General features: G+C 49.2%; 1 protein-coding gene across 1 annotated transcript; it reads right to left on the bottom strand.

Annotated features, from left to right (window-relative positions):
• Positions 1–870: 870 nt before the first annotated feature.
• On the bottom strand, positions 871–13,527 carry LOC138822685 (actin-related protein 2/3 complex subunit 4). Its single transcript, XM_070015507.1, has 6 exons — positions 13,297–13,527; positions 9,612–9,730; positions 8,436–8,547; positions 6,009–6,104; positions 4,047–4,217; positions 871–1,720 (listed from the first exon to the last, which is right to left on the bottom strand). The coding sequence occupies exons 1-6, from the start codon at positions 13,510–13,512 to the stop codon at positions 1,715–1,717; spliced, it is 720 nt and encodes a 239-aa protein (XP_069871608.1). The 5' UTR covers positions 13,513–13,527; the 3' UTR covers positions 871–1,714.
• Positions 13,528–13,626: the final 99 nt, after the last annotated feature.

Genomic DNA, 13,626 nt, shown 5'->3' with positions numbered 1-13,626 from the left:
CTGAGGATCACCGTTTGTTTTGTTTTGCCCGGTCGTGGGGCCTGAACTACTTCCGGCTTTTTTCTTATGTGGTGCTGAGGAATCGAACCCAGGGCCTCAGGCATGCAAGGCAAGCGCTCTACCACTGAGCCACCTTCCCAGCCCTTGAGGATCACCGTTTGAAGCCAGCCTGGGTAGGAAAATCTGTGAGACTCTTCAACAGACTACTCAGAAAAAGGGAGAAGTGGTGCTGTGGCTCAAGTGGAAGGACACTAGTCTTAAGGGCTAATGCCCAGGCCCTGATTTCAAGCCCCAGGACTCACACCAAAGAAATAAAATGTGGGAAGTAACTCGTTTTTGAGCACGGGCCACTTTACCCTCTTGTTCACAAGCTGGAATACTAGAGTAAGCCACTACTATGTCCCATGGAACCTCAGCCTTTTTATCTCAAGATGGGATCTTTCATTCTGTTTTGTTTTGTCAGCTGTGGGGCCTGAACTCTGGGTCTGGGCACTGTCCCTCAGCTCTTCTGCTCAAGGCGAGTGCTCTACCACTTGAGCCACAGGGCAACCTTCAGCTTTTTCTGTTTGTGGTGCTGAGGAATCGAACCCAGGGCCTCATGCATGCAAGGCAAGCACTCTGCCACTGAGGTACCTTCCCAATCCAAGATGGGATCTTTGAGGCTACCTTCTGGCCCAGACATCATTATGTGAATAGCACCAAAGCTGTGTTACAAGTGGACATTTTCAGACTGGACGGTGCCTTAGGTACAATGGGGGCGGTGTGATGGGTCACCATTCTACTAGAGTGCTGGGCCCCAAAGTGAGCCACACAACCTGGGGGAATGAAGAAGCCCAGACTCCCTCCTCACACACACACAGAGCACAGACCTCATGCGGCCCCAAAGGGGCATGAAGAAACTTTAATTAGGGGAGGGAGGATCCACGAGACTCAGAAGAGAGATAGCGCGCGTGGGAGCAGAGGAGCCAGAGTGGGCTGGAGAGCCGCTGGGAGCTCTGGAGGGCTCACCTCTCCACCTCTAGCACAGGCACTGCACTGACAGACAAGCTGCAAGGCCCCAGCTCCTAGGCATGGCTGGTAATCATGGATTCAGCCCTTGTCCCCAACCAGTGCTGGGTGATCATCTTCAGGCAAAGCCCAGGAACTGCAAAGGGTCCCTTCTCCTGGGCCCAAGGAGGCTTCGGGATAAGAGAGCAAGGGAGAGAGACTAGAGTCTGAGGCCTACCTCTCTCCCCACCTGGGGTGACACAGGGAGAAAAAAACAAGTCGCCTTCTGGCTCCAGGCCCGCCTAGACCCACAGCGACCAGTAAGGTACAATCACTGGGACCAGTCACAGCCATTGGAGGTGGAAATTGTTTTAAAAAAAAAAGAGAGAGACACACAAAGGTTAGGGTCTCCTACAAGCACAGAGTTTTAAGTTTCAGGACATTTAAAAAAAAAAAAAATCTGTCCCAGCCCAGGGGACTAGCCATCAGAAGCCAGCCTGACCAGGCACGCACGTGTGCCCGGGAAAGGTCCACTGCTGCTTTCTTGCCCAGCTAGCAAGCACACCACCCCCTCCCGCATCTGTGCCCACCCAACCAGACTCCCCGCCGCCGCTGGTGCCGCCGCCGCTGCCACTGCTCCAGGATGTGACTCCAGGACGCCTTCGCAGAAACACGCAGACACACATAGGGAGGCTGAGGGGGAGGCCGCGACATCCAGCCAGATGGTTTAAAACTGCAAAGAGAGCCAAGCAGCAGGGCGTGGTGGTTACTAGTGTGTCCCGGTAGGCCTGCGCTGAGAAGGTGGGCTGACCTGAGAGCTCACAACTGTGAGGGCTGGGCTGAGGCTCAATCTTAAATCCAGCTGAGACTTCAGCAATAACCTATGTCATTGCAGAAAAACTAGGGGTTTGGGGCTTCCCCACAGCTCCCCCGACACTGCCTTGTTTGCTGGGTCAAATCTGGTTCTTTAAACATGGAGTTCGTATCCAAGGGGCCTGAGGAATGAACTGGCCAAGAGGAGAGGAATCAGGATCTGGTGTTACCTATCAAGCTCTGGGGGTTACGCCAAAAAGTCTTAGAAATGTTTTCTGCCTTCATCTCCCTATGGTGCCTAGAACAGTCTTGACGCTACAACAGAAGCTGGGAATCAATGGTTAAGGACTAAATGCAGCCCAACACTACCTGGTCCACGCAGAAGTCAAAAATGCTGAATTAGCCGGGCGCTGGTGGCTCACGCCTGTAATCCTAGCTACTCAGGAGGCTGAGATCTGAGGATTGCGGTTCAAAGCCAGCCTGGGCAGGAGAGACCGTGAGACTCCTATCTCCAATAAACCACCAGAAAACCGGAAGTGGCGCTGTAGCTCAAGCGGTAGAGCGCTCGCCTTGAGCTGAAGAGCTGAGGGACAGCACCCAGGCCCAGAGTTCAAGCCCCACGACCGACAAAAAAAAAAAAAAAAAAAGCTGAATTATACCACCCTTCCATTACAGGGGAACCAAGGCTTCCTAGAACCCTGGCCTTCCACCAATCATAGAAGGCTTACCAAGTACCAGGCAATATGCTTTCATAAGAAATCACATGTACTACTCAGCTTCTCTGAGAGAATTATTAACACACCATCCTCCTTTCGGTGAACCTGCCAGGCACACAGCACAGCTTCCTGCACGCTAGCACAGTATAATTAGGCCCCAGGGAAGTGGGTGGATTCTGTATTTAGGAATCTGGGCTCCTCCTGGGCTGCATGTATATTGGTAGCAGTAAACACCAAACCTACCACCCAGGGAGCGCAGTCAACTCTGAGTGGAATGTTTCAACAAACCAAAGGTTGTTTTGGAAGAAGGAAAAAAAGAAAGTCATGTCCCAACTATCTGGACAAGAACAACTCTGCCGTCAGTCCTTCAATATAAACAATTCCTCCCTGAAAAGGACTGTAGTCTTCTGAGTAGACACATAAACAACTTAAGAGGGAACTGAAGCTGCAAGTCTTGCAGTGATGGGAAGGAAATAAGTAAAAAAAAATCATGACTTAAGCCTAAGAAACAGACACTGAAAAAAAAAAAATTTAAGTCTGCTATAGGTGTGGAATTACACAATGATTATCTGGTCTACATTCCCACGATCCACAAATTACTTCACGAAGGACGTCATGAACATTTTTTTTGGGGGGGGGGTGTGGTTGTGGGGCTTCAACTAGCCTAGGAACTGTCCCTGAGTCTTTTTTACTCAAAGCTAGTGCTCTACCACTTTGAACCACAGCTCCACTTCTAGTTTTCGGGTAGTTAATAGAAGGTAAGAGTCTCATAGACGTTAACCCAGGCTGGCTTTGAACTGCGACCCTCAGATCTCATCCTCCTGAGATTACAGGCGTGAGGCATTAGCACCTTAAAATGTCACAGACATTTTAAGACACACAAATTAACAAGAGACAAATGACATCCAATATCCAGCGGCTTAAAGGCGGCCAGCCAGTTGTTACCCAGTGGTCCTATGGACCTCAGGAGATAAGAGCACACAGCTATCAGGGCAGATGTGAAACTTGCCCTGTAACTCAGGAAAGCTGGATGGGCAACTTAGATTCTCTTCCTTTTTTTTTTTAGTCAGTCGTGGGGCTTGAACTCTGAGCCTGGGCGCTGTCCCTCAGCTCTTCAACTCAAGGCAAGCGCTCTACCACTTCAGCCACAGCACCACTTCCAGTTTTCTGGTGGTTTATTGGAGATAAGAGTTTCATGGACTTTCCTGCACGGGCTGGCTTTGAACCGCGATCCTCAGATCTTAGCTTCCTTAGTAGCTAGGATTACAGGGTGAGCCACTGGCACCCGGCCTTTTCTTGCTAGTCCTAGGGCTTGAACTCTGGGCCTGGGAGCTATCTCTGAGTTTCATTTGCTCAAGCTAGTACTCTATTACTTGACCCACAGCACCACTTCCAGGTTTTTTGAGTAATTTATTGGAGTTAAGAGCCTCACAGACCTTCCTGCCTAGGCTGGCTTCAAAATATGATCCTCAGATCTCAGCCTCCTGAGTAGCTAGGATTACAGACATGAGCCACTGATGCCTGACTTACATTCTTGAGGAACTCCTCAGCCACGATGCGCGCACGGGCGTTGACTGACAGCTTCATCTCACTGATCTCCTTGTCGATCTCCTCCATGAAGTGGATCACAAAGTCCACCAACTTGTGTTTGTACATCTGCTCTGTGTGGAAGTTGGTGATGAGAAAACTGATGTCATAACCCTATGGAAGAAAGTGAGTAGGGAAAGGGAAGAAATGGGAATTACCACACAAGGACACGCAGCAGGCCTCATACATGCTCCCAGCTGGCTGTGACTTTCTCCCAAGTAACATGTCCTTCAGCCAGCAGCCCACTGGCTTTGGAGATGGGGGGAGACCTATGTGGGACCCAAGCAACTGAGCCAGGTTGAAGAGTCTGTATATCAAACATCTCTGTGAGACTGATGTGGCACAGAGGCGGGGAGAATGGAAGCACTGGAATCTTGTTTAGAAGAATTCAATCAAATAAGAAACGGAGGTGAGGGCTAGGAATGCAGCTTGGTGGTAGAGTGTTTGCCTAGCATGCATGAAATGCTGGGTTCCATTCCTCAGTACCACATACACAGAAAAAGCCAGAAGTGGCGCTGTGGCTCAAGTGGTAGAGTGCTAACCCTGAGCAAAGAAGAAGCTCAGGGGCAGTGCTCAGGCCCTGAATTCAAGCCCCAGGAGGACTGCCCCCCCCCCAAAAAAAAAAGATGACCTGGCAAGAAATTTACAGAAAGGATTCAAATACAAAGTCAAGAAAACTCCAATAGTAAGGGAAGGATTCCTAATTCATTGTACTGTTTTCATTGTAAGACCTTAGGAAGATGTGCAATACATAAACTCAACTTTTCCCAAACTTGCAAGCTCTCTTGCCACCACTCCAGCTGAGATGAAGGCCAACTCAATTCAGGCAATGGATGCTTTATGACTGAAGCAGCAGCAATACTGGTTCAAGAAATAATCTCACACAGTGAGACCAAAGGAGGATACTCTTAGGAGAGGAACACAAAGGTACAATGCCTATGTGCATCTCATCATATAAGAAATATCTGGCCAGGTGCTAGTGCTATTCAGGAGGCTGAGATATGAGGATCACGGTTCAAATCCAGCCTGGGCAGGAAAATACATGAGAGCTTCCTATCTTCAAAAAATTACTCAGGGGCTGGGAATTTGGCTCAGTGGTAGAGTGCTTGCCTTGTATGCATGAGGCCCTGGGTTCAATTCCCCAGCACCATATATAGGCAGAAAAAAGGCGGGAGGGGTGCTGTGGCTCAAGCGGTAGGGTGTTAGCCTTGAGCTGAAGAGCTGAGGGACAGCACCCAGGCCCAGAGTTCAGCCCCCATGACAAAAAAAAAAAATTACTCAGAAAAAGCTGGAAGTGGTGCTGTGGCTCAAGTGGTAGAATGCTAGCCTTGAGCATAGAGAGGCTCAGGCCAGAGCTCAGGCCCAGAGTTCATGCCCCACTATCAGCAAAAATAAAAATAAAAATAAATCTTGTGGTGGGGATGGGAGGAAACAATTGGGAGTGGCACTGTGGCTCAAGTGGCATCATGCTTGCCTTGAGCAAAGAGAAGGTCAGGCCACAATATTGACAACGCACCTCATTAAGGTTAAAATGTGTTTGTGACTTTAAGTATCACTATTCCACAATACTGTGAAATTTATGTAATCACAAACTCAATATATATACACACTCAGACCCTGACTTCAAGCCCCAGGAGCAGGGGGGAGGGGGATCTCAAGCTACTCAGGATGCTGAGGTCTGAGGATCGAAGATTGAAGCTAGACTCTTATCTCCAAATAACTGACAAAAAGCAGGAAGTAGAGCTATGGATCAAGTGGTACAGTGCTAGCCTCCTGAGTGAAAAGCTAAGGGACAGGGCCTAGGAGTTCAAGTCCCAGCGATGACACAAAAAAAGAAAAAATATGCCAGGCCACTGAGTGACAGAATTCCAGGAATGAACATAAGGAACTCTGCACAGGTGTTACCTCTACTGGTTTCCTTCGAAGGATGAAGAAGTTTTCTGCTCGCATCATCATAAAGCGCATGAACTTATGACATAAAATCTTCTCAATCTCATCAGCCTGGAGGGAAGAAAGAAGAAAAGAAAAGAAAGCTAACACTTCCATAGCTGCAGACCCCTTCCCCTCTCCTGGCTCACAGGACGTGGCAGGTCTGGTGTAGAAGTAATCCCTGCCTACACTGCAAATGGCTGCTAAGTGAAAAGAGGTATTTTCCATCACCCCTAAGTTCATGGGCATTACTGCAGTCCCCCTCACCCATTCCTATTCTGGCACACTGTACTGAGGTTGCCTTTACCATGCTTATGTCCTGAGTGCAGAAAGCACACTACCTGGCTGTAGGCACAGCTGTAGGCACACGCTGAACATCAGACAACCCTGAACATTCTCCCTTCTTTTATTTTTTAAAAATTTATTTTATTTAGTTTTTTTTTTTAGGTCCTGGGGCCTGAACTCTGGGCCTGGGTGCTGTTCCTCAGCTCTTCACCTCAAGGCTAGCGCTCTACCACTTGAGCCACAGCGCCACTTCTGGCTTTTTCTGCTTATGTGGTGCTGAGAAATCAAATCCAGGGCCTTATGCATGCGAGGCAAGCGCTCTACCACTAAGCCACCTTCCCAGCCCCTCTCCCTTCTTTTAAACTCTCAATATTTTTTTTTTTTTTAATTTTTGGGTCCAGTTGTGGGGCCTGAACTTTGGGCCTGGGAGCTGTCCCTCAGCTTTCAGCTCAAGGCTAGCGTTCTACCACTTGAGCCACAGCACCACTTCCGGCTTTTTTTTCTTTTTGCTTATGTGGTGCTGGGGAATTGAACCCAGGGCCTCATGCATGCAAGGCAAGCACTCTACCACTGAGCCACCTTCCCAGCCCCTAAACTCTCAATATTTCTTTCTTTTTTTTTTTTTTTTTTGTCGGTCGTGGGGCTTGAACTCTGGGCCTGGGCGCTGTCCCTCAGCTCTTCAGCTCAAGGCGAGCGCTCTACCACTTGAGCTACAGCGCCACTTCCGGTTTTCTTGTGGCTTATTGGAGATAGGAGTCTCACGGTCTCTCCTGCCCGGGCTGGCTTTGAACCGCGATCCTCAGATCTCAGCCTCCTGAGTAGCTAGGATTACAGGCATGAGCCACCAGCGCCCGGCTAACTCTCAATATTTGTAAAACAATTATGCAGCAAGGAACTTGATGTCCTCCATACCTCCAGGTATCCCACATAAAGGCGGGAAAGGGTGATACTAAAAAAAAAAAAAAAAAAAGTACTCTATACTGACTTATGTAACTGTAACTCCTTTGTACATGATCACCTTTATAATAACAATTCAAAAAACCCCAGAAAAAACAAAAACTCCCCTCTTAGGCCTCAGGATTGAAACTCTCTGGTAAACAGTATCTAGTCTGAATTTGGTAACACTGTTCTGTTCTTGTGTTTACTTTCGGCATCCTCCACTATTGTGGCAAGTGACAACTGTTTTTCCACTTATGGTTTATGCATTTCTTTTCAAGTTTAAGTAAAAGAAACTAAATTAGGGCTGGGAATGTGGTTTAGCAATAGAGTGCTTTCCTAACATGCATGAAGCCCTGGATTTTTTTTTTTTTTTTGGGGGGGGGAAGGTCAGTCGTGGGGTTTGAACTCGGGCCTGGGCCCTGTCCCTGAACTCTTCAGCTCAAGGCGAGTGCTCTATCGCTTGAGCCACAGCGCCACTTTCGGTTTTCTAGTGGTTTTTTTTTGTAGATAAGAGTCTCACAGACTTTCCTGCCCAGGCTGGCTTTGAACCGCGATCCTTAGATCTCAGCCTACTGAGTAGCTAGGATTACAGGCGTGAGCCACCGGCACCTGGCGAAGTCATGGATTTTATTCCTCAGATTCACATAAACAGAAAAAGCCAGAAGTGGTGCTGTAGCTCAAGCAGTAGAATGCTAGCCTTTAGCAAAAGCAGCTCAGGGACAGTGCCCAGGCCCTGAGCTCAAACCCCAGAACTGGCAAAAAATAAAAACAAATAAACTACCAGGGTACTTGTGGCTCCTGCCTATAATCTAAGCTAATCAGGGGGCTGAGTTCTGGGGATCTCAGTTTGAAACCAGTTGGGGCAGTGTCCACAAGATACTTTAACTCGAATTACAAGCAAAAAAGCTATATTGAAGGCATGGTTAAGTGGTACAGCACCAAATGTGAGCAAAGAAGCCAAGCAAGAGAGCAAGTCCCTGGGTTCAAGTTCCAATGCAGATTTTTTCCCGAGTAAAATACACACACACACACACGCGCGCACACACACACACACACACTCTCTCTCTCTCTCTCTCTCTCTCTCTCTCTTTATATATATTAAACTGGCTCTGTGGCACTGTCTGTCCTTCCTGGTTTAGAGCAAGCTCTGAACTCCAGGCCTTCTTCAAGACAACTCACCTGTTTCACTGCGATGCTGACCCGAACAGAATTGATGGAGCCCTCAATCAGAACCTTTTCCTTCTCATTCCTGCTGATGGTAACAGGCTGTAATAGGAGCTCTTTGCTACTCCTGAAATCATAAAATAAGAGGCCTCTGAAATACCAATATGCCAGTCACAGCAACCCACAATATGCCCTGGAATCTCTATCTGAGACTGGAGAGTCTAAGAAACACAAGGTTCCCAACACAGGTCCTCCAATATGGAGGCTAGGAAATGTTTCCTTCAGCAAAAATGCATACACTGTAGAGTAAGGGTGACAGGTTTTGAAATCTGTCCACGTCTGTCACATTCCGTGGCGTGAAACCCTTTTAGAATCTCATCCCATTTTCTGTGAAGTAAGGGCATCCTTTCCACATGTGAGCATTGAGAGACATTAAAATGCACAGCCGGTGCTTATGGCTCATGCCTGTAATCCTAGCTACTGAGGAGACAGAAATCTGAGGTTCACAGTTCAAAGCCAGCCCAGGCAGGAAAGTCTGTAAGATTCCTTTTTTTTTTGTTAGTTGTGGGACTTGAACTCAGGGCCTGGGTGCTGTCCCTGAAATTTTCTGCTTAAGGCGGTTGCTCTCTACCACTTAAAGCACACCTCCACTTCAAGCTTCTTTTTTTGTTAGTTACTTAGAGGTAAGAGTCTTACTGACTTTCCTGCCTGGGTTGGCTTCCATCTGTGGTCCTCAGATCTCAGCCTCCTGAACAGCTAGAATGACAGGCATGAGCCACCAGCGCCCAGCTGAATTCCCTTTTTAATTGGCCAGTGGCTTTGAGTCCATAGGAGATACTTTAGGAACAGCTAAATACACCTTTTCTTTTTTCTTTTTTTGGTCGTGGGGTTTGAACTCTGGGCTTGGGCACTGTCCCTGTGCTCTTCAGCTCAAGGCAAGCGCTTGAGCCACAGTGCCAATTCCCTTAATACATTTTATCACACAATCTTGCTGAAGGAACTCCTCCCATGTACCATGCCCCACCAACCCATAGCTCTACTTCCTTTACTTCAAATTGAAAACCATCTGGAGGCCAGAAAAAAATGTCAACTGAAGTTGTGCTGACAATTCTAAGCTCATAGCACCCTCTAAACAAGTCATCCCAGTGTGCAGCACCCCTCATCCCCCACGCTGACCTTTTACTTTCCTACCTGACTTCCACTTCCGGCTTGTTGTGTCTTTCCACAACCTGAGAGGAGAAATTCTCCAGGCAGAGGGCAGCCTGCAGTGTGGCCCGCACGGCACTCAGGTAGGGGCGGAGAGTGGCAGTCTGTTAGAACAAACCAGGAGGTGGGAAGGGTCAGAACCTGCCTCACCAAACACACCAAACCCCTGGCTCCCAAGTGAACACAAAAGCCTGCATCCTCAAGTTACCTTTCAGTCTAGTCTCAAGTGGCAGTTCTCAACAGGAAACAATTCCTGCCACAGATACTTGACAATGTGTCAAACACATGTCTGACTGTCATAATCAGGTAAAGATGTGCTTAGATATGGAGTGGATACAGGTCAGACATGCTGCTAAACATCCTACCATGCACAAGAATTATCCAGCCTTAAATGTCAAAGGTGCTGAGGCTGAGTAACTGACTATACAGGCACACAGTTGACTGTCCACCATCTACTATGCTAAAAGTGTATACAAGTCTACGGTTTGCCACGGAGTGAGTGAGCTGGAAATTCAAAGATTGTCCATGCAGAAATAGCTCACCTGTGTAGAGGATAAAAAAGGAGGGAGGAAGTGTTTAAGAATTAGAAGTAATCTATATCAAATGAAGAAGAAACTGGTTTTGACTGGTAAAAAGACCAGGATGATTTCAGGAGACAAAGTAGAATGAGAATCTTCTCAGCGGAAGGGATCAGCTTCAAGTATGCTGGTCACTTAGTCAAGTTCTTTCTCACCTTAGGACTTGACACAGACTGAACTGTCTGCAGGCTTTCCTCCCTGTTTGCTTAAGTCATCCAGAGTTTAGCTTATTAGAGAAGGCTTCTTCCTTTCTCAGAAGTCTTTCTTAGCCGGGTGCCGGTGGCTCACGCCTATAATCCTAGCTACTCAGGAGGCTGAGATCTGAGGATCACAGTTCAAAGCCAGCCCGGGCAGGAAAGTCCGTGAGACTCTGAGATTCTTATCTCCAATAAAACCACTAGAAAGCCGGGCGCTGGTGGCTCACGCCTGTAATCCTAGCTACTCAGGAGGCTGAGATCTGAGGATCGCGGTTCAAAGCCAGCCCGGGCAGGAGAAACCGTAAGACTCCTATCTCCAATAAACCACCAGAAAACCGGAAGTGGCGCTGTAGCTCAAGTGGTAGAGCGCTCGCCTTGAGCTGAAGAGCTGAGGGACAGCGCCCAGGCCCAGAGTTCAAGCCCCAAGGCCGACCAAAAAAAAAAAAAACAAACCACTAGAAAACCGGAAGTGGCGCTGTGGCTCAAGTGGTAGAGCGCTTGCTTTGAGCTGAAGAGCACAGGAACAGCACCCAAGCCCAGTGTTCAAGCCCCACAACCGACCAAAAAAAAAAAAAGTCTTGACTTTTCCCCTCATTGCATTTATTATAATTTACAGTGACACATCCTTTGTTTCATCTGTAAAGTTGGTTCCTCACTAGACACTAAGGCTCATAGTCTATAGACCACATCTACTTTATTCATGAGGCCTATTTTATTCAGTTACATACTTTGCAGCTAGCTTAATATCTAACTTACTGTTACTAAATGTTCTATAGAAATAAACACATGAATTCACTAACTTAATACTCTAACAAAAGGATATTATGAGTTCCAGAGAGAGTAATGAGTACAAGGTTTATGTACCTGAAAAGCATTTTAAGTTGTATAGATGAGGCTATGATGGCAAACTGAATAAGATTATTATTTCAAATGCCAGGCTACTGAGTTAGCTTCTTTTTTCCTAAGATAAGAACCCTGGGGGCTTTCTGAGGAGGAAGTTGTGTGACTGTGGCTGCACTGTGGCTCTCTGAAGAATGGATTGGAAAGGGAAGTGAGACACATATGTATATATGTATATTTATAAACTTTTTTTTTTTTTTACAAGAAGTGTTGCTGGGCACTGGTGGCTCACGCCTGTAATCCTAGCTACTCAGAAGATTGAGATCTGAGGATCACAGTTCAAAGCCAGCCCAGGCAGGAGAAAGTCCATGAGACTCTCATCTCCAATTAACCACCAGGAAACTGGAAGTGGTGCTGTGGCTCAAGTAATAGAGCGATAGCCTTGAGCTAAAGAGCTGAGGGACAGCGCCCAGGCCCAAAGTTCAAGCCCCATGACTGGGGGGGAAAAAGTGTCAATGCAGGCAGGGGCAGTGAAGAGGACATTCAGTCAGAGGGGGCTGGACTGACATCTGATGCAGAAGAAAATTTTTTTAAAAGATCCCAATGAACTGTGGTGCACTCCTATGGCTCAGAAGCAACATGCTTGCCTACCTTGTATGAAGCTCTAGATTTGACCCTTGGCAACACAGAACCTTTTTCTCTGTCAAGGGCCATTTACATTGTTCTCAGCCACATAATTATCAGTATGGGCAGATGGCTGTAGGCAGTGGTCATCAAGAGGCAGCACGAGAGTTTATCCCAACATGCACCAAATGATTTCAAGGGTCTTATAAGGCCCTAGGGTTGGCTTAGAAATTGCCCGCCCTTGATCCATACTGTGGAAAAGACAACATAATACAGGAAAAATGAGTGGTGGTTTGGGTTAGAGGGGTCCGAAGTGGATGGGTTACAAAGAGACCTGAGAAAACTTTATGGCGATGTATCCTGAGTCCAGTAGTTACATGGCTGTTTTTGGTAACATTTATACACAATAGACCTAAAAGTGAGCTGGGCACCAGTGGCTCATGCCTGCCATCCTAGTTACCGCAGGAGACTGAAATAGAGGATTGCAATGGGAAGCCAGCCCGAGGAAGAAAAAGTCTTATCTCCTATCAGCCAACAAAAGTCCGGAAGTGGAACTGTGACTCAATTAGTAGCCTTGGGCAAAAGAGCGAAGAGACAGGCCCTGAGTTCAAGTCCAAGTAGTAGCACAAACAAAACATAACAAACTCTACCCTGCAGGTGGCCGACACTTGCCCTTTCAAGCATAAAAGACAACAGGCTCACGAAATAGCTCAACCAACATACAAGTTTTAAAACTGTACGGGCACGTCCTCAACCGGGTTTCGAACTGAGGTATGAAGCTGAGGACAGCGAGCACCAGGTGAACGATGTCTAGCTTTAAGCCGCCTCGGGACGGCCGCCGGCCCGCCTGGCGGGAGCACTGAAAAGGTGGACGGAGGAGCTGTCGCCGGATCCCCGCGGGCCGCGGCCGGGCGGCCAGGGGCGGATCGCCCGAGAAAGCACCGGACGCGGCCCCGCCGGGCCGGGAAGGGCCGGCGCCGTCTAGGCAGCTCAACACGGGGCCGCTCGCGGAGGCAGAAGCCAGGCTGGACACGCCGACCGGAGGAGGGGGACAGGAGGGCATTCGCCCCGGAAACCGCAGGGTGGCCGAGGGGGCAGAGGGGACAGGGGGTGTGTTCGGCGCGGCTCTATTCTGGGGGGCGAGGGGAGGTGGTCTCACAGCAGGCCCCGAGGCACGACCGGAGCCCGGAGAGCCCCACGTCCGACTTGCACCGCTTCGGGGGTATTTCACGCGCGCGGCGGGGCCGGGCCGGCGGCCGAGGGCCCGCTCCGGCCGGCGGGTGTCCGCGCCCCGCCCTCCGGCCCCCACCCGCCCCGAGCCCCCACCCGGCCACGGGCCTCCGAAGCAAGCGACGGCTCCCCGCAACCCACAACCCCGAGGCTGAATGGAAGGGGGTGCGGGGTCCCCACAGCGGGCCCCGGCGCTCTCACCATCGCGGGCGCTGGCTGGGCCGGAAAGCGGAAGTACGGAAGTCGCCAGCCCCACGGCGCCTGACCTTTTGCGAGCAGCGCAGCCGCAGTCTCCGCCCCGACTTCCGGGCGATACCATCTCTGGTCTAAGCGGGGGGGGGAGGCGAGCCCAAGCGCCCCGGGCTCCTTAGGACTTCTTGACGCCAGGGCCCTTCCGGTATGTTTCCAGCCCTGCATTAGTGCGCTGCGTTATGGCTTTCCCGGTACCCACGTATCTAGCTCTGGCTTGCGCCTTCCATTATTTCTAGCTTCCGCCTCCGCCTCCCCCGGTCACGCAATAGTCCCACCCGA

The sequence above is a fragment of the Dipodomys merriami genome, unplaced genomic scaffold (genome assembly GCF_024711535.1).
Source record: "Dipodomys merriami isolate MVZ:Mamm:240054 unplaced genomic scaffold, mDipMer1.0.p SCAF_114, whole genome shotgun sequence".
Lineage (NCBI taxonomy): Eukaryota > Metazoa > Chordata > Mammalia > Rodentia > Heteromyidae > Dipodomys > Dipodomys merriami.
Note: the sequence above shows the minus strand (reverse complement) of the source record. Positions and strands in the feature narration are given on the sequence as shown.

What these genes read in the sequence shown, in the direction of transcription:
- LOC138822685 (XM_070015507.1), bottom strand. Translation starts at nt 13,512, where the DNA reads ATGCAGGGCTGGAAACATACCGGAAGGGCCCTGGCGTCAAGAAGTCCT. An exon ending in CCCAGCCAGCGCCCGCGATG is followed by an intron (nt 9,731 to 13,296) that starts GTGAGAGCGCCG and finishes TTGTTCTAACAG; the next exon opens with ACTGCCACTCTCCGCCCCTA. An exon ending in TTCGAAGGAAACCAGTAGAG is followed by an intron (nt 4,218 to 6,008) that starts GTAACACCTGTG and finishes TTTCTTCCATAG; the next exon opens with GGTTATGACATCAGTTTTCT.